General features: G+C 44.9%; 1 protein-coding gene across 1 annotated transcript in view; it reads left to right on the top strand.

Annotated features, from left to right (window-relative positions):
- Nucleotides 1-27150, top strand: part of CCDC7 (coiled-coil domain containing 7) — an 820938-nt gene that overhangs the window by 303399 nt on the left and 490389 nt on the right. The window contains exons 9-10 of the mRNA XM_029587039.1: nucleotides 2669-2740; nucleotides 4553-4628. Of these exons, the coding sequence (XP_029442899.1) occupies nucleotides 2669-2740; nucleotides 4553-4628 (148 nt within the window). The remainder of the gene's footprint in view (nucleotides 1-2668; nucleotides 2741-4552; nucleotides 4629-27150) is intronic.

Below are 27150 nucleotides of genomic sequence, written 5' to 3'. Positions count from 1 at the left end.
TTTTACCTTCTGCAAAAGATAGCAAAATTATTTTAAAAAGACGAAACATATTTCAACTGTTGAACATTCAGAGCATATACAGAAGCCCAGCATAAACATTTGATTATTGACGGTACCCTTTACAAGAATGAACCTACCATTTGGGTCCTTTTTAAATTTGTGTACAATATTGAAATTATTCAAAGCTCATTGTTTTTACTGTTTAATTCTATCCCTCATTTTCTAATGACCTAGTTCTACATTCCCTGTTTTATTGTAACTTTTATGCCTGCTGTGTTAATTGGTTCTCCCCTAGTTTATTGTAAACCGGTACGATAAGACTTGTCTTGAGCATCGGTATATTAAAAGAATTTAAATAAATAAATAAATAAATATTCCCGCCACTAAGTCCCATAGTACAGCCATACAAAACACTCAAATCTCGATAGAGCTACAAAGGAAAGTTGATATAATAACTATACTAAAGTATCGAATTTGGAGGGCAAGGAAAAAGAAAATTTAAACTTTAAAGCTGCGATTGTGAAAGATAGGGAAACCCTTGCCAGAAGAGTTGAGTCTCTGGAAAATGTCGCTAGACAATTAAAATATTAGAATTTTGAACTTCCCCAGAGTTTTGGGGGAGATTCCCTACGTAACATTAAAAAGGTTTTTCCAAGAGGCACTTTATAACAGTTTCCACTATTTTTCCTGGCACTGAAATCAGGTTCACTGGTCTATAATTTCCTAGATCACCCTTGGAGCTTTTTGTAAATATCGGGGTTACATTGGCCACCTTCAAATCTTCAAGTATAATGGACAATTTTAATGTTGGGTTACAAATTATTAGTTATAGATCTGAAATTTCAATTTTGAGTTCTTTTAGAACCCAGGGTGTATATCATCTGGTCCAGGTGATTTGCTACTCAGGAGTCTCCTATGCCAAGAGCTCCTCCATGGCACCTGGGATACTGCCATCTTGTCTTCTCCGCTGGGCTTCTTAGGCGCGCACCAGAAGATAAAGATCCCATGGCGGAAAACCACCTGGGTGTCCAGATATGACGTCAGTGCTGGCTGGGTAATTAAACCCGGCACTCGCCCCCAGGCAGTGCCTCAGCAGCAGGTCCCATTGCCTTGTGCAAGCATGTTGCTAGCAAGCCAGTCTTTTAATCCTGCCCTGCTTTACCTCATCTTATCCTGCCCATCCTGTTTTGCCTCATCTCATCCAGCTTGCTGTCCTGCCTTGCCTTATCCTTCCTGCTCCGCCTTACCTCATCTGTTCTCGAGTTTGCTGTTTTACTTTGTCTCATCCAGCCTGCCTTGTCTTGCCTCATCTCATCCAACCTGCCCTGTCTTGCCTCTTTTTGAGCCTGCCTTGCTTCAACATTCTCCTTGCCTTTCTTTACCCTTCTCCTTGGACTAACTTCTGGATTGATCCTTGCCTTGACCTTGACTATTCTTGCTCACCGCCTGCCACTGACAGTTGCCTAGACCCACATCTCATTGTTTGCTGCCTGCCCCAACCTAACTTGGCCTCAGAGCTTCTGTCTCTGCTTTTGGGACTTTCTTCTAAGCTCAGGCAGCCCCCAGAACCCAAAGGCTTAACCTGCAGGGAAAGGGGATGATAAATGTGAAGTTTCAGACTCAGTCCCATCCCAGGGTATGCTTGCCAGATGTCGGTGTGGGCCTAGGGGGTTGACTCTCTAGGATGTGTCAATCACATTGGAGAATTAATGGTCCACCTTCCTTACACCACCCTGGTTAGGTGGAATCCATTCTTTAGGAAAAGAGTCCCCTTTCCCAAAATGTTGGAGAATTCCTTACAATACTAAAACCCACTTCCCTGCACCTTTGTTTCATCCATGCATTGAGACTCTGGAGTTCTGCTTGCCTCTGGGGACCTGTGAGTGAAATGGGGAATGTTTCAGAGAACTTCCAGTTCTAGATTTCAGCTTTCTAAGTAAAAGTCTAAATTTGGATTACAAACCTTCCTCCCCACTTTTCTATGTCATTGGTGTCCACATGTACCATGATATCTAGCTCCTCCCCAACACTGTCTTAAATCCTATCTAGATGATACGTGAGGTCTGCCACCTTCGCATCAGGCAGGCAAGTTACCAAGTGACACTCATGTTCACCAGCTAACCAGCTATCTATATTCCTAATAATAAAATCACCAACTATGACGGCCAACCGAACCATTCTCTCCTGGGCAGTAGCTCTGGGAAACTTATCCTCGGTGCGAGAGGACAGTACATCACCCGGAAGGGAGGTCCTTGCTACTGGATCACATCCATCTAGACCAGGGTGATGCTCTCTGACTATTTCCTATAGTCCTAACAGGTGATTGTTGTGTTAGTTCATTTGAGTGCATGGACATAAAGTTAGCAAAATAAGCAGAAAGTAACAAAAAAAATAAGGTGATACCTAAAGAAGAGAATAATTGCTCTAGAAAGCTAGTCAAGAAATATTTTTAGTCAAAATAAAAGGTATCACCTTATTTTTTGTTGTTTTTGCTTTTTTGTTATACTTCATTTCCATTTATTTATTGAAAAATCTTAGTGTTAAAGGAGAACTTTGCAGTTAGTAGCAAACTGTAAATCCTCAAATGCCACCCTTCCAGTTTAGAAGATATATATCTATATTGAGTGTTGGGAAAACAATGAAATATTGTTCCTCTCTTCTACTTTAGATACCAGTGTACGTCGTGACTCTCAGGATATACAATCTATACTACAAAGTCTTCAGTCAGAGTCAAAGATACGTGAGTTCTTCATTATGCTTTTGTTATACCCATATTTAAAAATCAAAGAACTTTTTCTGTAAATGTCTTTTTATGGTTTTGCATAATGAATTAAAAAAAATCTTGTTTCCACACATCTGAGAGAATATCAGACATGCATATAGTAGTTCCACTAATGATGTTATGCCAGAAAGTTTACTGTTTAAACTTTTACTAATCTTCCCCGCAATCATGGGCATCAGAATAGGATGGGCCACAAAGGCCGTGGTCTGGCCAATGTTGGGCAGGGCATTATACTAGTAAGCAGGGTCTCCAGTCTCCTGTGGCTGTGGGAAAGGCCATAGCATCCAGCCCTGTCTGCACAATCAGGTTCCTGCTACAGAAGAGAGGCTGCTGAGTCAAGCAGCATCATAAGAGTTAGCCTCAGCCAATATATTTCTCCCACTCCCCACCAGTGTCTTAGTCTTAACAACAGCAGCGGCAGCTCCTCGGGCTACTTCTGCTTCCTCTGTCACATGGGTTGGAGTATTGCACTGACACACTTTGCATTGCATGGTTATAAGTGCGACATGCCGGTCCATGTGCAGGAGAAGAGAAAGGGGCATGAAGAGCCATCACTGTTACTGCTAGATAGCATGCTTGGATCAGCAGCTGATGGGAAGAGGAGAGTTGAGTCGGCCATGGATTGAAAGGGGTGGGGATAGGGGAGGCCTTATTTAAGGTATGTGAGCCTGTTAGAGACGTTGTGGGCTATATGTGTGAAGGGGTCGGAGTGGTCATAAAGTGGGAGTATGTTTAAGTGAGGAGATGGTGGTGCAGGAGAAGTGAGCGACAACATAGGGGGCACAAGGGGAGTAAGTGAGAGAATTGAGAGGAATATGAGAGGAATGAGGGAATCAGAGAGGGTTTGGAGAGAAGTGTGTGTATGTTATGTAAGTGAAGGAATTGGCATTGGGAGGACAGGTGTGACTGTATCCAACCTCCCTTTTCTGTATCCCCCTTATTTTTCCTCCCTATTCCCACTATCCCTCTTTTCCCCTCATTCCCCCTTCCCTCCGCTTCTCCTCCCATTCTCCATCCCTGCATCCCCTATCCCTTTTCCCTTCCCTGAGATCTTTTTCATCTCCCTTCTCCAAGATCCCTATGCCTACTCCCATTCCTCTCCCCCCTCCCCAGATTCCCTCCCCATCCCTATTGTTTATGCCCCTAGAGTGAGAGAGATAAGGTGGGGAGACAAAGGGGAAAAGGCTTAGGATGGGGGTAAGAGGGTGGGGCGGGGCAGAAGTTGGTTGGTATGATCCCCCCTGCTCCTCCAGCTAAAAAGGCGTTACACTGCCTCTGCCCACTGTACTTGAGTAATAAGAGAACCAACCCAAGGACAGGTGTTGGTCAAATCAACAGGAAAAAAAGAGAATAAATCACGCCCCCCCCCCCAAAATGGCAATTTAACAGTCAATTCATTTTCTATAGAGACTTGTCCAAGTCATCAGCTTACCTCATATAACCTTGTGCTAGCTGCTTATGATAGAAAAGGCATTAATAAAAAGTAAAAGTGATCCTTCAGGTTCTTCTGACCAAAGTCACCGGGTAGCAAAATTCCTTTTAAAATTTAGAACAAATAGTGTATTTTTGGAAATGAAAAAATTCTGTACTTTGACAGATTTGTTGCACTGCTTCCACCAGAAAGTTACTGAACTAAAGGAGGAAAATTTCCTCAAAATGTGGTTTCCACTTCTTTGTTCAGAAGTAAAACAAGCTTGTACAGAGTACGCTGACTAATCAATTTTTATTTATTGTGACCTAAGGAGGTTTTGCTTCCTTTTTTCCATGCAGAAAGTCAGGAAGTAAAGCAGAAGATGATGCAAGAAATTGCAAAATTATTTCAAAAACAAACAGCTAAATTACAAAAGTAAGAAGATAGATGCTATATTTTACGTTTCCTTACAGCTGAATTTTTTATCGTGTTGATCATTAGTTTTTTTTAGCTACCTATTATGTAAAAAAGATTCTCTCTTTGGCTGTTTTCTAGCATCCAGTTAAAATTCATAAAAAGTCAACATTTTCTCTAGTCATTGATTTTCATTATCAAAGGTGGGACTGAATTGACCATGAAAGTACAAACAGGAAGGAGAATAAATTTCACATCAGTGCTGATCTCAAGAGTGTGTCTGTTGCTGGCTAAGTCCTGGCACAGTGTTAGGCTCTGGATGATGGCTTTGATGATTATTTCTGCCTGAAATTTTACTTACTTTGTAGAAAACAAAAAAGACCTTAAGATAGCATATGGATGAGGGCCAAGCATAGCTTTATTTTGGAGAATTCTCCCTTTTTTGTGGAAATGAATAATTCATCTTTGCCTAGATGGCTGCAAAATGGAGGTAATTTTCAAAAGGATTTATGTGTGTTAATGAGTTTTTAAAAATTGCTACTTTTACATGTGTAAAATTCACTCCATAGGGCTGAATTATAACTAGGTTTTATATGGGTAAATGGGCTTTTGAATATTGCAATGATATATGTTGCTTTTTCATGTGTATGTAACTCCTTTAAAAATTACCTCCATTCTTAGGAATGCATAGAGAAAAGAATTATCCAGTGCGGGTCTGAGTTCTTTTTTTTTAAGCAAAGCTGAGGTAAACAGATTTTGGGGCATTGTCAAACAAAGTTTATAACCTTATCTTTTTTAAATGTCTGCATTTTCCAAGTCTTTCCAGGCATAGTGGAAAATTCAAAGTCCTTTCTGGTTCAGAGAAAATGGCTCTTAGCCTAGCATATTTGTGGTCTGTTGTGCCTCCCCCACCCCTCCTCCCACCTTTTTTAAAGAAATAAGGTTGCTTCAATGAAGCACATTACTTCTGAAACCTAACTAGCAAGATATATTCATGCAAGTTTTATCAGACGATATTGATATTGTGTATCACAGTTGATAAATTTCATAAAATATGAGGTAATATTATCAATACTAAATAAAAGGTATAGTATACAAGTGTAATTAGTAGGTAGCAGAAAAATCAGCACATAAGTGGGATGATGCCAACACAGGCATGCTCTCTCAGAGCTCAGAAAGACAAAAGTCTAAGCGAAGTTGGGAGTTACTGTTAGGAATCCTGGCCGCGGCAACCCACGGCCAGTCTCCCCTACCTGCCTTGGCTCTCAGCATTGTGGAGCTTCTCTGTGCTTGGCGCAGCATGGCTTTGCCCCGAGCCGGCTGGCAGCGCTTTCCCCACGCGGCCCAGGATGCCTCTGACTTCCTCAGGGGATCTTGCTGCAGTGCTGACTTCCTTGGGGGCCCTTGCCGCAGCGGCAAGCCGCTGTAACTGTCGCTGTCTCCCGGCTGCCCAGGCCTTCCCTCGACCGCATGATGCCTCCGCCGCCGCCAAATCTGATCCTCCCGGGCGTCCCCTAGCTCGTGCGCCAGGACTCTGCCCCTTAAAGGGGCCGCAGCGGGAAAACCAAGCCCAACCCCTAGCTGACGTCAGGACCCCTGGCCTTCTTAAGGGAGCTTCTCCAGTCGTCCTACGACTTGGCAACGAGTCTGCTTGCTGCGGTGAAGTTCTTCTGCTTCGGTGGTATCCTGAATCCTGTTCCTGTTTCTGATCCCCGAGTCCATTCCTGTCTCCAGACTCCTATTTCTGCGCTCTGCGCCTTCTTCTTGCTCCAGCTCCCATCCTTGGTCTCCTTCGGACGGATTTCCTGGCTTCAACCTCGGACTGGCTGTCGGCATCTTTCTGGCTTCTGACTCTGGACTGGTTATCGGCGATCCTCTGGCTTCCGACTTCAGACTGGCTATCGGTGAACCTTGGGTTTCTGATCTTGGACTGATCTTGGACGATTCCGCTGACGCTTCCACTCTCTTCACAGGGACCCACTTAAGATCAGCCAGCCCCCGAACCCAAGGGCTCAACCTGCGGGGAACGGGGTTGGTATTGGTGAAGCTCCAGCCAGCCCTCTGTACCATCCCGGCCTCGCCTTCCGACGGTGGGGACCTGCGGGGGTTCACCCTCGCAGGTTGCGCCAACCTCACCTCGGGCAAGGGGTCCATGCTCTCGTCCGGTGCCGTAACAGATTTCCATGGACCCTAAACAACAACAAAACCTCTGTTGCCTTCGGGGAATATCATTAACTACCAACCATCAAGGGAACTCCCTGATGTGTGGTGATGTGCAATTACGATATGTGAGGAAACCACTCTGAGATTCTCTCATTTAATAACTACCGACTTTATTCATCAAAGACTTTATTTTAAATATATTTTTTATTTTTTGTTTCTTTTTATTAAACTATGTACTTCTTGTGCATGTTAAGAATATGTCCTCCCCCTGGCGGTCAGCTCCACCTTTTTTAGCGTTCTCGCTTCCTGATGTCAGTACTTATCGGTTCTAGACGAACTTCTGCATTAGCGGTAATGCAATACAAGTAAAGGTCACAGGGTTTGCAATTGCCATCAACAACTACAGTTTCTCATGTAGCAGCTGCCTGCTTAGTTTGAACACTCAAGTAAAGCATAAGATCGACGGGCTAACAAAATTATACTAATTGAAAAATCAATTATACATTTTAGAAAACCTGTCAGCTATAAGTCTGGTGTAAGACCGTACGCATAGCAAGCCGATGGAGTGGCAAATATATCGACAGAAAAAGGTTCCTTAAAAAATGTTTTTATTCAGTCCAAGCAGGGTCAGTGAGTGAGGACAACTCAGGATGCTTGCAGCCAGGTTCGGCAGGTCACCTTCAAAAGGGGTTTTAAGATTCGCCCAATGAAATACAGCACGGGTAACGTAAGGGAACTCAGGCTTCCATCAGGTCTTACACCAGCAGAAACAGGGACACTGGTCTCTATCAGGTCCCATATAGGCAGAATAGCTGCCATTTACAACGGGAGTAGAGTGTAAAGCAGTCCTCCATCAGGTCCGTTTAATCAAGGATAGTACAAGCATTAGGATTATGTACCAGCGACAAGTTTTGAACAACTAATTTGAAGGAAAAATCTATGGAAAAATAAAAAATATACCCAAGAGAGTAAAGCAACATGCCTGGCGAGCAAATAAAGCATGACGCAAGTTTAAGGGATGACGAACATATAAACATCAAAGGGTTTTGTAGCTTCTTCAGAGCACCGAAGGGTGCTGGCAGCCTCGCTTAGATTCCTTTGAAGGTACCTCCCTCCGAACCATGTGCTGCTGAGCGACTGTCGGCTTTCCCCTTTGTTCTAGTTTAAAAGCTGCTCTATCTCCTTTTTAACGGTTAGCGCCAGCAGTCTGGTTCCACCCTGGTTAAGGTGGAGCCCTTCGGAAGAAACTTCCCCTTCCACAAAAGGATCCCCAGTTCCTTACAAAACTGAATCCTTCTTCCTTGCACCATTGTCTCATCCACGCATTGAGACTCCAGAGCTCTGCCTGCCTCTGGGGACCTGCGCATGGAACAGGGAGCATTTCAGAGAATGCTAACCTGGAGGTTCTGGATTTAAGCTTTCTACCTAAGATCCTAAATTTGGCTTCCAGAACCTCCCTCCCACAGTTGGTGCCCACATGTACTACGACAGCTGGCTCCTCCCCAGTACTGTCTAAAATTCTATGTAGGTGACGCATGAGGTCCGCCACTTTGCATCAGGTAGGCATGTTACCAGGCAATCCTCACACCCACCAGCCACCTGGCTGTCTACATTCCTAATAATCGAATCACCAACTATGATGTCCGACCTAACCCTTCCCTCCTGGGCAGTAGGCCTTGGAGACATATCCTCAGTGCGAAAGGACAATGCACCACCTGCAGAGCAGGTCCTTGCTGTACCAGGTTGATGCTCTCTGATCATGAGACCTTTTTCCTCCAAGGCAGCACCAGGGCTGCCAGTCTGAAGTTGGGACTTGGCTACTATGTCCCTGAAGGCCTCATCTATATACTTCTCTGTCTGCCTCAGCTCCTCCAGGTCTGCCACTCTAGCCTCCAGAGATCGGACTCGTTCTCTGAGCGACTAGAGCTGTTTGCATCATATGCATATGTACAATTTCTCACAGGACAAGCAGGATGGTAGTCCTCACATATGGGTGACATCACAGGATGGAGCCCATTCACGGAAAACGTCTGTCAAAGTTTCTAGAACTTTGACTGGCCCCTACTGGTCATGCCCAGCATGGCACCAACCCTGCAGCCAGCAGGGGTCTCCCTTCAGTCTTCTTTTTTACTGCGTAGCAGTAGCCTCGCGGTAAAGGAACTCTGCATAGATTCCTGACAGGAATTTTCCTCACGGAATTACTAAACGTTATTTTTCCCCACAGGGGTCCCTCCTTTAACTTTTTTCAGACCACGGTACTCCAATAAGTTTTTACCCATTTTCCATTGATTACCTTCGAGTTTGGCCCTCGCGGCCTACTGGCTGTCGACCATACTGCGGCTCGATTTTTTTCCATGGCCATGGCGTCGGGATTCCATCGGTGCCCAGACTGTACTCGCACCATGTCTATCACAGACCCTCATAAAGTCTGTGTAATGTGTCTAGGACGTGAGCACGACATCTTGACTTGCACCAAATATGCCTTAATGACACCAAAGGGGTGCAAGGATGTTAGGTTGCAAGAATGTTAGGAATTATTAGGAAGGGAATGGTTAATAGAACGGAAAATGTCATAATGCCTCTGTATCGCTCAATGGTGAGACCGCACCTTGAATACTGTGTACAATTCTGGTCGCCGCATCTCAAAAAAGATATAGTTGCAATGGAGAAGGTACAGAGAAGGGCAACCAAAATGATAAAGAGGATGGAACAGCTCCCCTATGAGGAAAGGCTGAAGAGGTTAGGGCTGTTCAGCTTGGAGAAGAGACGGCTGAGGGGGGATATGATAGAGGTCTTTAAGATCATGAGAGGTCTTGAACGAGTAGATGTGACTCAGTTATTTACACTTTCGAATAATAGAAGGACTAGGGGGCATTCCATGAAGTTAGCAAGTAACACATTTAAGACTAATCGGAGAAAATACTTTTTCACTCAACGCACAATAAAGCTCTGGAATTTGTTGCCAGAGGAGGTGGTTAGTGCAGTTAGTGTAGCTGGGTTCAAAAAAGGTTTGGATAAGTTCTTGGAGGAGAAGTCCATTAATGGCTATTAATCAATTATATTTAGGGAATAGCCACTGCTATTAATTGCATCAGTAGCATGGGTTCTTCTTTGTGTTTGAGTAATTGCCAGGTTCTTGTGGCCTGGTTTTGCCCTCTGTTGGAAACAGGATGCTGGGCTTGATGGACCCTTGGTCTGACCCAGCATGGCAATTTCTTATGTTCTTATGTTCTTATGGAGCTTCTCTTCCTTGCTCAAACCCCAACTCCGTCCATTGCATCGACGTCGTCAGAGCCGGCACGTCAACTTCAAGCCAGCATTGACCACCGGCCGGTGTCTGCCCGGCATCGATGACATCTCGGCCTTCAACAACCTCTACTCCCCCTTAGGATCGAGGGGATCGTAGAGACAAACATCGCCATCGACACCGTAAGTCTCGGACCATCGAGGGAGCGAAATCATCGACCTCGCCATCGTCAGAGCAGCTGTCGAAGAAACCCTGTCCAGAAAAGGCACCGACCGTTTCTGTGACCGGTTCACCGAGGTAACCCTCACCCGACAGGGGATCGGGAGCCACGACTTCACCTTTAATGGTGGTCCCTCCGGTTATGCCTCTGCCTCCTTCTTCCATTCCAGAGCCAGGGCTGCTTGCTCCAGGTCTCCGAGAAGAACTGAACCGGTTGGTTCAGGAGGCCATCGACAAGGTGATGCACCGACTCCAGGTTCCTCTGGCACCGACACCGGTACCGATTGCAGAACCGATCACCGACCCAATTCCGGCAGCGTTGGCACCACTGCTCTCCAGGATGGAAGCGTTCATTGCCGCTTTTCCATCGATGGATCCCGGGTCTCCGATGGCTCCGGTGCCCTCGCCGCTTATCTTGTCATCGGGAGGAGAAACACCGTTCCGCATCCCTAAATTGAGAGTTCTGCCTCAGCCATCGATGCCAATACTTCCCTCGCCACCGATCCAACCATCGATGCCGATACGTCCATCGGTACCACTGAGCCATCCATTGATGCCCTTGAAGCTTGCGCCGGTGCCTTCGATGCCTTCATCGGTACCTCCGATAATTCCTCCAATTCCTTCGGAGCCTAGACCAGGACCTTCAGGTATCCCACCACCCTGTCCCCCTCTAGTTCCTAGAGGGACAGTTGCTGATCGTTATGATAGCTGGACTGATGATTCCTCAACAGACACCGATGATTTACCTTCACTACCTTCACCCACTGAAAGTAGGAATCGTTCTCCTCCAGAGGACCTCTCCTTTATAAACATTGTGAAGGAAATGTCTGAATTGGTTCCCTTCCAATTGCAGACTGAGCAGGATGATAGGCACCAGATGATGGAGTTGCTCCAATTCCTGGATGCTCCCAAGGTAATAACCTCTATTCCTATCCACCAGGTCGTTCTGGATCTCCTGAAGAAGAACTGGGAACATCCTGGCTCCATTCCTCTAGTCCACAGGAAAGCTGACACTACCTATTTGGTGCAGTTAGTTCCAGGTTTTCAGAAATCACAATTGGATCACTACTCTGTTGTGGTGGAGTCTGCACAGAAGAGAGCAAAGAGGTCAAAGCCTCACTCTTCTGTTCCCCCCGGCAAGGAACAGAAGTTCCTAGATGCCATTGGTCGCCGAGTCTTCCAAGGGTCGATGCTCATCTCCCGGATTGCCGCCTATCAGCTCTATATGACCCAATATAACAGGGTCATTTTCAAGCAGATACAAGACTTGTCAGTCTCTCTGCCGCAACAATTTTAGGAACAGCTACAAACCCTAGTAAACAAGGGTTTTGAGGCAGGAAAGCATGAAATCAGAACATCTTATGATATCTTTGACACCTCTACTAGAGTATCTGCAGCGGCTATTTTGGCAAGAAGGTGGGCCTGGCTCAAGACTTCTGACCTTCGCCCTGAAGTACAAGACAGATTATCCGACCTGCCTTGTGTCAGAGATAATCTGTTTGGCGAACAGATTCAACGGACGGTGGCAGAACTAAAGGACCATCATGAGACTCTAAGACAGCTCTCTCTGATGTTGTCCGACTATTCTTTTAAACAGCCCTTCAGGAAGGACTCTAAAAAGTCCTTCTTCCACCCGAAGAAGTCATACTCGCCACCAACCAGATCCTGTGCCATGAGACCTTTTCAAAAAGTCTCGTCAAATATGTAAACAAAAACCACAAGCAGCTCCGCAACCAGGGCCTGCTTCAGGTTTTTGACTCCCACCTAGAGAGCAGCAACCAGATTCCACTGCCACACATACCAGTGGGAGGTCGATTGTGCCACTTCCACAACATATGGCACTCAATCACCTCAGACCAATGGGTACTGGTGATAATTGCTCAGGGTTACCATCTGAACTTTCTCTCCATGCCTCTGGACTCCCCACCTCTGCCGATGTGGAGAATATCCAATCACTCCATTCTTCTGGATCAAGAGGTCTCCCTCCTTCTCCAGTCCAAAGCAATGGAACCCGTACCATACTATCAACATGGCCTAGGGTTCTATTCCCGGTACTTTCTAATCCCCAAAAAATCGGGAGGTCCTATTCTAGACCTATGGGCCCTCAACAAGTACCTCCTGCGAGAGAAGTTCAAGATGGTCACCTTGGGCTCACTTCTTCCTCTTCTACAAAGAGTAGACTGGCTCTGCTCTCTGGACCTCCAGGACGCATACACTCATATTGAGATAATTCCATCTCATCGCAAATACCTGATGTTCCTAGTAGGCCCCAAGCACTATCAATACCGACTGCTCCCATTCGGCCTAGCGTCTGCGCCACAAGTCTTCACAAAATGCCTCGTAGTCGTTGCAGCCTTCCTCAGGACTCAAGGTGTTCACGTCTACCCCTATCTGGATGACTGGTTAGTCAGGGCTCCCACTCAGCAAGCTGCTCTGTAGTCCCTCAATCTAAGCTTACACACTTTAATTTCATTAGGATTTCTCGTCAATTACGAAAAATCCTATTTAGTCCCATCTCAAGCCTTGTTGTTCATTGGGGCAGACTTGGACACCTTAGAGGCAAAGGCTTTCTTGCCTCCACAGCGAGAACAAACTCTCGTGTTTCTTGCTCAGCAGTCTCAGCACTCTGCGACTGCATGCCAATTTCTCATCCTTCTAGGACACATGGCGTCCTCAGTCCATGTCACCCCAATGACCTGCTTGGCCATGAGAGTCATGCAGAGGACTCTAAAATCTCAATGGCCTCAAAGCATTCAGCCCCTGTCGACCTTTGTCCACATCTCCGACTCACTCTGTCTGTCTCTCGCCTGGTGGAGAAATCAGAGCAATCTCCTCCAGGGTTTGCCCTTCCAGACTCCAGGCCCTCAAGCCACGCTCACCACTGACGCTTCCAACCTCGGCTGGGGAGCCCATGTGGCAAATCTGCAAACACAAGGATCGTGGTCTCCAGAGGAAGCCAAACACCAAATAAATTTCCTGGAACTTTGAGCAATGCGATATGCTCTCAGGGCTTTTCAGGATCACCTCTCAAATCAAGTCATTCTGATTCAGTCGGACAACCAGGTGGCCATGTGGTACGTCAACAAACAGGGAGGCACAGGCTCTTTCCTTCTGTCTCAGGAAGCTGCACAGATTTGGGCGGAAGCTTTCTTCCATTCGATGTACCTCAGGGCCACCTACTTGCCGGGAGTGGACAATGTGTTGACAGACAAACTGAATCGCGTCTTTCAACTGCACGAGTGGTCTCTCATCCCCTCGGTAGCAAACTCCATCTTCCAACAATAGGGATCTCCTCGGATAGACCTCTTTGTATCTCCTCAAAACCGCAAAGTACAGAACTACTGCTCTCTCATTCGCAGCAACCACTCTCAGCCCAGAGACGCATTCTCCCTCTCATGGGCAATCGGTCTCCTCTATGCATTCCCTCCACTTCCCCTTCTCTTGAAGACTCTCGCGAAGTTACGTCAGGTCAAGGGAACCATGATCTTGATAGCACCTCACTAGCCACGCCAAGTGTGGTTTCCAATACTTCAGGATCTCTCCATTCGCAGACACATTCCCTTAGGGACGGACCCACTTCTGATGACTCAAAACGACAGGTGCCTACGCCATCCCAATCTTCACGCCTTATCCCTGACGGCATGGATGTTGAAAGGTTAATCCTTCAACCACTTAACCTTTCTGAACCAGTTTCCCATGTCTTCATTGCTTCACGGAAGCCTTCCACGAGAAAATCTTACTCTTACAAATGGAAAAGGTTCACGTCATGGTGCTCTTCTCAGTCCCTTGACTCCTTTTCCTGTCCCATCACAAAGTTCTTGGACTAACTCTGGCATTTATCAGAGTCAGGTCTAAAGACTTCTTCATTTAGGATGCATGTCAGTGCGGTAGCCGCCTTCCATAAAGGTATCAGGGATGTTCCTATCTCAGTACAACCCCTTGTAACACGTTTTCTAAAAGGCTTGCTTCACCTCAAGCGTCCACTGCATCCTCCGGCCCCTTCTTGGGACCTTAACCTGGTTTCAGTTTAGTCCTCACATATGGGTGACATCACAGGATGGAGCCCAATCACGGAAAACTTCTGTCAAAGTTTCTAGAACTTTGACTGGCCCCTACTGGGCATGCTCAGCAGGGGTTCCCCTTCAGTCTTATTTAAAAGCTACAGTCAGTGCCGAAAAATAAAACAATAAAATGTTACGAACTCTACACTTAACTGAACTTTTCAACCTTTTTACTTAGGTATACACTGCTCCTAGCTTATTTGTAGCTTCTGGCTATGTTTTTTTTTAAATTTTAATATACAAACACTGTAACTTCTGCTTATTAGCTGCCTTACTGACTGACTATTTAAAAATACAAACAGTCTAACTTCTGTTTATTCTCTGCTTACTGACTATTAAAAGCACAAACACAGAAACACACTAAATAATATTCCCCAATAGTTAACTTCGCCCCAATACTTTAAATAAAGAAAATTTCCCAAGCAAAAACTTACTGATTCCTTTCAGCCACCAGCAAGGTGATCCTCTCTTCTCGGTGTTCCCACTGGCTAATGTAACCCCAATATTTAAAAAGGGCTCCAGGGCCAATCCGGAAAACTACAGACCAGATAGCCTGTCTTCAGTGCCAGGAAAAATAGTGGAAAATGTTCTAAATATCAAAATCTTAGAACACATAGAAAGACATGGTTTAATGGAACAAAGTCAGCATGGCTTTACCCAAGGCAAGTCTTGCCTCACAAATCTGCTTCACGTTTTTGAAGGAGTTAATAAACATGTAGATAAAGGTGAACCGATAGATGTAGTATTTTTGGATTTTCAGAAGGCGTTTGACAAAGTTCCTCATGAGAGGCTACTAGGAAAAGTAAAAGGTCATGGGATAGATGCCGATGTCCTTTCGTGGATTACAAACTGGCCAAAAGACAGGAAACAGAGAGTAGGATTAAATGGACAATTTTCTCAGTGGAAGGGAGTGGGCAGTGGAGTGCCTCAGGGATCTGTATTGGGACCCGTATGTTTCAACATATTTATAAATGATCTGGAAAGGAATACGACGAGTGAGGTAATCAAATTTGCAGATGATACAAAATTATTCAGAGTAGTTAAATCACAAGCAGATTGTGATAAATTGCAGGAAGACCTTTTGAGACTGGAAAATTGGCCATCCAAATGACAGATGAAATTTAATGTGGATAAGTGCAAGGTGATGCATATAGGGAAAAATAACCCATGCTATAGTTACACAATGTTAGGTTCCATATTAGGAGCTACCACCCAAGAAAGTGATCTAGGCGTCATAGTGGATAACACATTGAAATCTTTGGTTCAGTTTGCTGCGGCAGTCAATAAAGCAAACAGAATGTTAGGAATTATTAGACAGGGAATGGTGAATAAAACGGAAAATGTCATAATGCCTCTGTATCGCTCCATGGTGAGACCGCACCTTGATTACTGTGTACAATTCTGGTTGCCGCATCTCAAAAAGGATATAGTTGCGATGGTGAAGGTATAGAGAAGGGCGACCAAAATGATAAAGGGGATGGAACAGCTCCCTTATTAGGAAAGACTAAAGAGGTTTGGACTTTTCAACTTGGAGAAGAGATGGCTTGGGGGGGGGATATGATAGAGGTGTTTAAAATTATGAGAGGTCTAGAACGGGTAAATGTGAATTGGTTATTTACTCTTTCGGATAATAGAAGGATTAGGGGGCACTCCCTGAAGTTAGCATTTGGCAAATTTAAAACTAATCGGAGAAAGTTCTTTTTCACTCAACGCACAAACACTGGAATTTGTTGCCAGATGATGTGATTTGTGCAGTTAGTGTAGCTGTGTTTAAAAAAGGATTGGATAAGTTCTTGGAGGAGAAGTCCATTACCTGCTATTAATTAAGTTGACTTAGAAAATAGCCACTGCTATTACTAGCAGCAGTAATATGGAATAGACTTAGTTTTTGGGTACTTGCCAGGTTCTTAAGGCCTGGATTGGCCACTGTTGGAAACAGGATGCTGGGCTTGATGGACCCTTGGTCTGACCCAGTATGGCAATTTCTTATGTTCTTAAAAGCAGGTGAAAAGCTTGAAAGAGACCAGCACATACCACTACACCTCCAGTAGTTCCTCCTCTTCAGAGCTGCATTGACATTTCTACTACTGGCATAGCTGGACTAAAGGCCTCGGGTACTTTAGGAGAGTCTGCTGCATGCTCTGAATTGTCAGAATTCAGGAAAAGGGAGAAGAAATTCAGATAAAAGGGGCATACTGTTAAACTTAAAATCATGAGCCTTTTTTGGGGGGAAAAAATAGCAGATTATGAATAGTAAACAGCAAAATGAAAAGGAAAGAAACCTAGAATGTAACCCTGAAAGGTAAAAACTTGCAACATGATAGACACAACTCTGCAAAATTCAAAGCAGCATGTGCTTTTAACTTAATAGTGCGTTAAAATGTGACCCAAAGCATTGAAAGAGATCATTGTCATTGTATACACATTTACACACTCTGACTAGAGAGAGAAAGAAAAAGGGGAGGACAGGTACTAAATCAAAACTGAAACAAGGGACTCACATACATATAGGGCCGGATTTAGGCATAGGCAACATAGGCACTTGCCTGTAAAACTCTGAAAGCAACAAAAAATCAGAACTCATTATGCTTCTCTGATTTCCAGAGGTGAAATCCCCCATCCCCAATCCTTTGTTTATGGGCATCATAAACTTAAATCCTGCCCTGCATACATGATCACAAGAAAATTCAGGAAAGCCTGGATAAGCACAGAGGATTGTTAGTTTTAAAGAAAGTGAAGAAAAAGCTAGAGGTAAAATCAGGATTATGGAATTGTTCTAATAAATAAATGGGACAGGCTGGATGGGCCATATAGTCTTTATATGCCTGTGACATGGTATATACCCAGCAACCCCAGGACACCTTAAGAACAGGGCTGGGTACAGGATTTCTTCTCTGGACTGGGTATATAATATAGGCTGAGAGGCGAGCAGAGGGTAGGGTTGCCAACTGACTCCAGATTTTCAGGACAGGTTGATCCAGTCCTGGTTTTACCCCATTGAATTCTGGGTCTTTTCTGATTTTCCTATTGAATTCCCTAAGAAAAGCAAGACTATAAGTATCTGCATGCAGGGGAGTAAAACCAGGACTGGATCAACCTGTCTTGAAAATCTGGAGTCAGTTGGCAACAGTAGCAGAGGGAGGCCCCTGATTTTAGGAGAGAACAGCTTGTGGATTAACCATGAGTAAAGGGAAGACATCTTCTTCAAGATAGCTGACCTGTTTGAGTTTTTATTACTGAGCTGGATTTGTGAATGTGGAACATTGTTAGTTTATTTGCACTGAAAATTAAATGCACAAAGAGAAAAAAAGCCTTCACCGCTCATTTCTGTGCCACATATGGTGTCAGCTTGAGGATTTTCTGTGCTAAGCATTTCACAGCCAGAAATCCAATCCTCAAGCGGGAAATTCTGAAGTATTCAGTAGTACAAGAGTAAATATATTTTTTACAGCCCGAAGTCCAGGCCTCAAGGCAGAAAAGAAGTGTTTAATGCTTGGTAAAGGCTGTGTTCCTGACAACATTGTGCAGTATTATAGAAAGAACACTGCTCAAGAGAATTTTTTTTTTTTAAAGTTTGGTGCCTCACTGCAGTTACCTAGGAGTTTCGTACAGTGGCTAAAGGGCTAGCCCTGCCTGACGTAATCAGATGATCAGTGAGTGAGTTAGAGCCAGGCAGGAGTTTATTTTGTGTGCAAAACAGGAAGGGTTTTTTTCTCTCCCTTTCTCTGCTGTGGAGAAATAAAGTAGAAAAGTTTGAAAAATGGAGCTGGTGATTCAGACTCTCGCTGAGGGACAAATACAGTTACAGACCGTTGTATGGGGCCAGGAATCGAATAACAGCGTCTCCCAGAAAATTTGAGCATCCTACAAGTAACTTTGATTGCAATGCAAGAATGTGCAGCCAAGCAACATACATCATTCACAGAAGCTTTTCAAGCTATCACCTAATGGCATAATATGACTGCTCCCATAATCCCCAACTTAGGGCCAGAGAAAGATCCAGAAGCTTTTCTAGTGAACTTTGAGCAGACTGGTCGGGTGGCCCAAAGCCCATTTGAGTCTTCCCATATCTATATGAGTAGCTTGGTTCTTTTATGTTTGCCATCTGGATTTCAGGGATCATGATGCCCTTCTCCCAACCCTGGACCAACAATGACAATGAGTTCTATATTAGTCTGAAAAACATCTGTAAACAAGAAGGTAATCATTAGTGACAGTAGTCCACCAGGAGCAAAGCAAAGACTTGCACTCTCGCAGCATACACTACACCCATTAACAAGGTATGCAGACTCTACTCATTTTACAGAGAAGGCTAGGAGAGAAGACATATCAGTCTTACTGGAAAGGGTACTCCTCTTCACCCCAGTACTTGTGAAACTTAGGCTCTGGGTACCCATGGGTTAAGGCAGTGTTTTCCAGCCATCTACTTGAGGTACACCAAACCTGTCAGGTTTTCAGGATATCCATAATGAATATGCATGAGATAAATTTGCATAGAATGGAGACCTAGTATATGCAAATCTATCACATGTATATTCATTGTAGCAGAACTGGAAACACTATTGGATAATAATGCCTCCAGGAGAGGGTTGAGAAAAGCCAGAAGCAGCAACAGGTCTAGCATATGTTATTCCCAGACAGACAATGATCATGATCATGCAACACTTGTCTAAGTGTCTAGCATAGTCACGAGGGCAGTATCTTTCCAGACCTTCAAGAGACCAGGACTGTTTGCGCTGGCTAGTCACAGCTGAGAGGCTTGCTGCATCCTTTGGACATTGTAAAAATTAGACCTATTTATTTATTTATTTATTTATTTATTTATTTATTTATGAATGAACATAAGAACATAAGAAATTGCCATGCTGGGACAGACCAAGGGTCCATCAAGCCCAGCATCCTGTTTCCAACAGAGGCCAAAAACCAGGCCACAAGAATCTGGCAATTACCCAAACACTAAGAAGAACCCATGCTACTGATGCAATTAATAGCAGTGGCTATTCCCTAAGTATAATTGATTATTTATTTATTTTATTTATTTTAAAGAATTTTTATATACCGGGGCACGTAAAAAAACATCACCTTGGTTCACAGTGTAACATAACATAGCAACAAGCTTTACAATGACTATAAATATCGGTTCACAGTATAACATGACATAGTAACAAGCTTTACAATAGTTTAAAGGCTGAAAGAGATTAATCTATAAGGGAAGGTAGAGTTAGTATGTGGGATAACTTCATGTTTTTAGATACATTGATTACTAAAAGAAGTATAATTATTAACTTTTAACAAGTGAGGATGGATTAATAGCCATTAATGGACTTCTCCTCCAAGAACTTATCCAAACCTTTTTTGAACCCAGCTACACTAAGGGGTAGATTTTCAAACCGCGCGATTTGGCGTACTTTTGCTGGCGCATCAGGCGCAAGCAAAAGTACGCGGGATTTTAGTAGATACGCGCGTAGCCGCTAAAATCCTGGATCGGCGCGCGCAAGGCTATCAATTCCGTATAGCCGGCGCGTGCCGAGCCACGCAGCCTACCCCCGTTCCCTCCGAGGCCGCTCCGAAATCGGAGCGGCCTCGGAGGGAACTTTCTTTTGCCCTCCCCTCACCTTCCCCTCCCTTCCCCTACCTAACCCACCCGCCCGGCCCTGTCCAAACCCCCCCCTTACCTTTGTCGGGGGATTTACGCCTCCCGGAGGGAGACGTAAATCCCCGCGCGCCAGCGGGCCGCTAGCGCGCCGGGACGCGACCTGGGGGCGGGTCCGGAGGGCGCGGCCATGCCCCTGGACCGCCCCGGGCCGTAGCCACGCCCCCGGGCCCGCCCCCGGAACGCTCCCGACACACCCCGAAAACGCTGCGTGGTTCGGGCCCGCCCCCGACACGCCCCCGACACGCCCCCCTCAGAAAACCCCGGGACTTTCGCGAGTCCCGGGGCTCTGCGCGCGCCGGTAGGCCTATGTAAAATAGGCTCACCGGCGCGCAGGGCACTGCTCGCCTAAATCCGCCCGGATTTGGGCGGATTTAGGCGAGCAGGGCTCTTAAAATCCGCCCCAAACTGCACTAACTACCTTCTCTGGCAACAAATTCCAGAGCTTTATTGTGCGTTGAGTGAAAAAGAATTTTCTCCGATTAGTCTTAAATGTGTTACTTGCTAACTTCATGGAATGCCCCCTAGTCCTTCTATTATTCGAAAGTGTAAATAACCGAGTCACATCTACTCGTTCAAGACCTCTCATGATCTTAAAGACCTCTATCATATCCCCCTCAGCCGTCTCTTCTTTATTTACCAACATTCGTAGGACACATCACGCTGGTTTACAATGAACTGAAGAAAGGAAAATTACAATGAATGAGGGGGGGGGGGGGAGAGGGGGGCAGGCAAGAAAAGGGGAAGAGGGGGGACTGGAGAGAGAAATAATAGGGCAGAAAATAAAGGAAAGAATATAAGAAGAGCAGCGGAGAACCAATTTGAGAGGTTAGCAAAACAATCATAAACTGAGTACAACAGGAACTACAGGAACTATGTACAAATTATACATGTAGTGACTGAATGCAAAAATACAAATATACAAGAATTAAAAGGCAGATTCTAGGGGGGGGGAGGTAAGAGCTACAAGAGGGGTACAGGAAGGTACGAGGCTGGGGGACAGGTAAATACAGTTCATGGAAACTGTCTAGGTTTGGCTCGCATTGGGGTAGGCTTGTTAGAAGAGCCATGTCTTGATTCCTTTTTTAAAATTGTGTAAGGATGGCTCTAGACGGAGAAAAGTGGGAAGGGAATTCCAGAGGGAAGTACCAGCGATAGAAAAGGCCCTTTCTCTGGTGAGGGAAAGATGAGCAGTTTTGAGAGATGGGGTGTGTAGGGTGCCTGCAAGGGCAGTTCTGGTGGGGCGCTCAGTGGAACGGAAATGTGGCATTTCCTCTAGCCAGGTGTGATTGTGTTTGTACAATGAACTGTGTAGGATGGTAAGGGTTTTGTATTGAATGCAGAAGGAAACAGGCAGCCAGTGCAGATCCTTTAATATGGGGGTGATGTGGTCCCTTTTAGGGGTATTGGTTATGACCCTGGCCATGGCGTTTTACAAAATCTGGAGGGGTTTGATAGTGGAGACGGGAAGGGGCAAAACTTGAGAACGGGCAAGACTTCTTATTTGGACAACACACAGGCCGATACAGTACAGTGCGCTACAGTGGAGCGCACTGTTAACCCTCACTTGGAAGCACGTTTTCGACGCGCTAGCTTTACCCCTTATTCAGTAAGGGGTAGTAGTGCATCAAAAATGCGCGTCCAACCCCCCAAAACTAATAGCGCCCGCAACAGGCAAATGCAGGTTGATGGCCCAATTAGTTATTCCCGCGCAATACAGAAAGTAAAATGTGCAGCCAAGCCGCAGATTTTACACCCTCTGACTTAATATCATGGCGATATTAAGTCGGAGGTCCAAAAAGTTAAAAATAATAAAAAAAAAAAAACAAACCCAATTTAAAATCGGCTTGCGGGTTGAAAACCTGACGCTCAATTTTGCCGGCGTCCGGTTTCCGAACCCGTGACTGTCAACGGGTTTGAGAACCGTCGCCGGCAAAATTGAGCGTCGGCTGTCAAACCTGCTGACAGCTGCCGCTCCTGTCCAAAAAAAGGCGCTAGGGACGCACTAGTGTCCCTAGTGCCTCTTTTTACCGCAGGCCCTAATTTGAATAATTTTATTTACTGAATCGCGCGCACAGGAGAGTGGCCTGTGCGTGCGCCAGGAGAGCGAGCGCTCGCCCGCTGTCCCGCAATTTTTACTGTATCGGCCTGACATATGGCTATTGCTTGGCAAATGGCATAGATGCTTTCTCTAGTAGTGGCATGCATCTCTGTGGAGGTGTGCAGATCATCCTGGTCTGAAAGGGACTTGGTTTGCCATTGTGTGTACTTGCTGTAATATAGAAAGTATGAAGGTGGTTGCAGGAATGACACTTTTGAAGCCAGGCTCCCCTGTATGCTGGCTTGAATGTTGCAGATGAAGGGTGTTGAAGCAATGTTGAAAAGATGTAGAATAGATATTGTATAGTAGTGTAGTTGTTGCTTTTTGTGTACATTCTGACTTTCCCTGCAAGCAATTAATGGTGCTCTGCAGTTTGCTACAGCATTTACAATTTGTTTGATAACTGTAAGAAACAATTTTTAGTTGTGCTTTGGGTTGTTGTCACAGTGAAAGGTAAACTTCCATCCAGTTTCAACTTTCTTGCAGAGAGCAGCAGGTTTTCTGAAGTGCTTTTCCGTATTTTTCCTCCATTCATTTTCCCCATTATCCTGACAAGTACCTCATTCTCTGTCAATGAGAAACATCCCCGTAACATGATATCGCCATTATCTGCTTCACAGTAGGGATGGTGTGCTCCAAATGATGTGCTCTGTTGGTTTGTGCCAAACGTAATGCTTTGCGCTGAGGCCAAAAAGCTATAATTTTAATTTTGGCAAACCACAAAACATTTTGCCTCAAGGCTACAGTATCCCTTGAGTGTTCCTTTGCATATTTCAAATGGGATTTAAGGTAGGCTTTCTTCAGTAATGGCTTCCTTTTCTTTCACCCTACCATTCAGGCCAGATTTGTGAAGTGCTTGAGATATTGTTGGCATGTGCATACTTTGACCAGTCTTGTCCATGGAAGCTTCTAGTTCTTTCAAAGTTGATGACCTCTTGGTTGACTCCAGTCTCTTTCTTGCTTGGTCATCCAGTTTGGAAGGGTGGCCTGATATAGGAATGGTCTTGATAGTGCCAAACATCTTACATGTCTTAATGATCGTCTTGACTGTGCTCCAAAGGACATTCAAGAACTTTGAAATTCTTATATACCTATTTTCAGATTTGTGCTTTTCCACAACTTTGTCCCAGAGTTCTTTTGACAGCTGTTTGGTGCTCTTGGTTGGATCATTGCTTTGAAATGCCCTACCCAGCAGATACTGAATTTTTTCTGTTATCATATGAATCAGTACAGTTTAACACAGGTGGGGCCAATTCACTTGGGGCCGGATTTTAAAAGGTTTATGCTCGCCGGGCCTATTTTAAAAAGGCCCGGCGACGCGTGTAAAGCCCCTGGACGCATGTACGTCCTGGGGCTTTAGTAAAGGGGCGCTCGTGGGGCTTGGGCGGGGCCAGAGGCCTCTGACAGAGCGGCCATTGCCACTGTGTCAGAGGATCGCGTGCCGGCAAGCTGCCGGCGCACGCAACTTGCGTCTGCCCTGAGGCAGGCGCAAAAGGTAAGATGATAATTTGGAGGGGGGGGGGGGTTAGAGTAGGGCTAGGGGGGGAAAGGTTAGGGGAAGACAGTGCAGATCGGCATGTGCAAAGTGTATAATTGTGCACCCCCTTGCGCGCACTTCTTTTAAATGTGTTCATTTGAAGGCTATTAGTTGCATAATAGTTTTAAGTATTTAAGATTGCTACAGAAGTATAAACTATTCCATGTTGTTATTTCTACTTCATTTTCTAAGGAATTCTAGAATATATTGTATTTTTTACTTGACAGTTGTGGGGTAGGATGTGTGGATACATGAAACAAATACTGTTGTAATGCATTTTACTTTGGGCTATAAGAAACAAAAGATGAACATTTTAGAAGGGGGTATAGAATTTATATAATAACTGTATATTCTTCAGCTGAGAGTAGTATGGCTATGATTTCTTTCATTGTATGTTCATTTGTGTTATGGAAGTTGAGAAGATATGGACCCTTAGACCGAGGGGGAGTTGGCGCTACCTGAGGAGATGGCTCCTCGGCTTCCCCCGTCGGGTGGCGAAGCTGACTCAAAGCAGGAACCGGTTGGATCTTCGCCACTGGAAGCCTGCAGCCCCCCCCCCCCCGAGAGGAGCCCTTAGGGACCCGGACCACTGGCTGTTAGGTGGACCTTTGGGAGGTCGAAGGTATGTGGAACAGGAGCAAGGGTCAGCTGGGTCTTCATCACTGGAAGCCCGTGGTCCCCCCAGGAGGAGACCATAGGGACCCGGCCCGTTGGGATTTAGGTGGACCCTTGATGATGGAAGATCCGTCGAAGTTCGTCCGAGGTCAAACACAGAGAGTCTCCGTTTGCCAGTCCAAAGTCAAACACAGAGAATTGCCGCTTGTTGGTCTGAAGTCAAACACAGAGAGTCGCTGCTTGCCAGTCCGAAGTCAGTCACAGAGAATCACTGCTTGCCGGTCCGAAGTCAAACACAGAGGGATGTCCAGGAACAGAGACAGGAACCAGGATACCTGAAGCACCAGAAGACTCACTGGAGGGAGCAGACTCATTGCCAAGTCAAAGAGTGGGAAGAGGAAGTCTCCTTAAATACTTCCCTGAGGGAGGAGGAGAGAGTCTGCCTACCTGATATCATGAACATCCCGAGGTGGTCTTTATTTCTTTGGATTTATTACCGCAGGACTGAGTTTTGGACTTCCGGGGGTAGCTCGACGGCCCCGACGGTAACAGCAGCCAATCAGCCACTGCCACGCTGAAAGGAGGAGCCAGAAGAGGTGGATATAAAGGCTCTCCTTCGGCGTGCAGCTGCCGATGGCGCGCCACCGAAGCCGCGCGCCAAAAGGGCGCGCGGCTTTGACCGGCTTTGACCGGATTCGCTGGATTTGCCGGTAGACTCTAATGGATATCTTGGAAAGTGGAGAACCAGGTAGGCTCTAATCTCTCTCTAATCCTCCTAGGAGATAGTATTGAATTAGTAGGTTAACCGTTCGACTACTCTGAAATTAGATTCATTTCCTTTTTGGATACTTTTTCTTTTTAATATGCCGCACACTAAGAGAAAAGCCAAGATCAGGCCTGCTCTTAGTGTTTTATCTGATTCGGTTCAGAGGACAGTGTCAGAATGGTTAAAACCCCCCCAAGATAACCCCGTGGAGGGAGCCGCGATAGTTGAAGTTGTGCAGCAAAAACTTCAACTTTTGGCCGAAGACATCTCGCTTAGTCCGGGGGCGCCTGAGATACCATCTCCACCTGGTGATAGAGGTGACATCCTCCAAGTATCACCATGTATACCCCAACAGAGGCAAAATCAAGACTCTCAGGAAAGTACTCACATATCAGAAATATAATCAGAAATAGAAGTAAATGGTATTCAACCATTTACACCTAACCAAGAGAGTACCCCAAAGACCATTAAGGGATCAGAACAAGGCATTAAACAGAATGGGAATAAATTGGATAAAAGAACTCAGAATGTCATCATAAAACCCGGAAACATCACAATGGAAACACTGTGGACATATATTGCTAAACTGGATGGGTCTATAATGAAACTTGCTGATGTAGTACAGGAAACTAATGTAGTGGTTAAGAGAAATTCGGAAGTGTTAGAAACTCAAAAGAAACAATTTGTTAATATAGAAAAGCGTGTAACACAAATTGAGAGGGTTCAAAACATGCAAATTAAAGCAGAAGGAGAAATTAATAGAAAGATCGAATTTTTAGAAAATCATATTCGTGCTTGTAATTTGAGGGTTATGAACTTTCCCAAAATGGAAAAAATAAGTCCAACAGAATTATTTAGATCTTATGTGGTACAAATATTAGGGATACCAGAAAAATGTATACCAACCATAACGAAAGTTTTCTATTTGAATACAATGGTTAAAAGTAGGGAACCTGAGGGTCCAAGGGATGGAGTTATAGATACATCTATGAATCTAACAGACTTTTTGATGAAGTCTGTTAGATTCATAGAAGAATCTATTCTTCTATGAATAGAAGATTCGCAAGAAGAAATAAATATTGATAAACGGGCTACATTATTGATTTCCTTTGCATTTATATCAGATAAGGAAAATGTGTTAAGAAATTTCTTTAGAAATAGAGAGAAAAATTTCTATGGGCAAAAAATCTGGATTTATCCATCAGTGGATAATTGATAAATAAAGAATTAAAAAAAAAAAAAAACTTCCCTGAGCCTGGCCTGCCTGGAGCAGGGGAAACCAATTATAGAACGAGGCCCCTTTAAATGGCTTCAGGAGGTGCGGCCTCGCGCCTAAGAGCAGGGCAGCCTAAGGCCGTTTCCAGAAGCGTTGTAATGCAGCCCGATCCCGCGAGAGGAAGGCCGGGGGGCATCTCCTGCGCCGGCAGATCCCACAGGGGCCTGTCCCAGAGAGCGGGGGCGAGCGAGGAGAGTAGGAGCTCAGCACAAGTATGCCTCCTTGCCGCTGCCACGGCGGCGGCGACAGCCCTGACGCCGCGACAAGAGGTAGGGGGCGCCGGCCACGGCCACCTGCGGCCGGAAGCCACAACAATTTGCTTACAATTAACATCCTTTGGGTACTCATTCCAGCCTTGCTTTGTAGCAAATTGTAAAAACTTTATATGTCAGCTGGCCCAAAAATCTTTTTGATTTAGCCTACATTCTAACCTCAAAATAAGTGAATTGACTATTTAATATGTCTTAAACAAAGGAACATTTCAAGTAATATATGAGGACGTAGAGAAATATATGTAACCAAAAATAATTTCCTCAATGAATAATATTTTTTGTCCTTTTATCAATTCAGCAATTGCTCTGTTCAAGGCAATCAAAGATACTATTAATCCTTCACTAACAATCATAGTCAATAAATCACTTCAATATGACTGTTTCCTGATAATCTAAAAAAAGCAATTGTAAAACCATTCCTAAAAAAACCTGATCTAGATTGCACTCCAAAGTTATTGAACGTGCTCTGCCTTATAGCAATTAACAGAGCTCCTAGAGGAAAAAGAGATATTGGATCCCCATCAATTTGGATTCAGGTGCTCTCTGAGTACTGAGCTCCTGTTTTATCACTAATAGATACCATCAGAGGAGGTTTGGATAGCGGGCACCAACTTTTGTTTCTTTGGATATTTG

This window comes from Rhinatrema bivittatum, chromosome 2 (genome assembly GCF_901001135.1).
Source record: "Rhinatrema bivittatum chromosome 2, aRhiBiv1.1, whole genome shotgun sequence".
NCBI classification, from domain to species: domain Eukaryota; kingdom Metazoa; phylum Chordata; class Amphibia; order Gymnophiona; family Rhinatrematidae; genus Rhinatrema; species Rhinatrema bivittatum.
The sequence above is the reverse complement of the archived record's forward strand: the minus strand, read 5'-3'. Positions and strand labels throughout refer to the sequence as shown.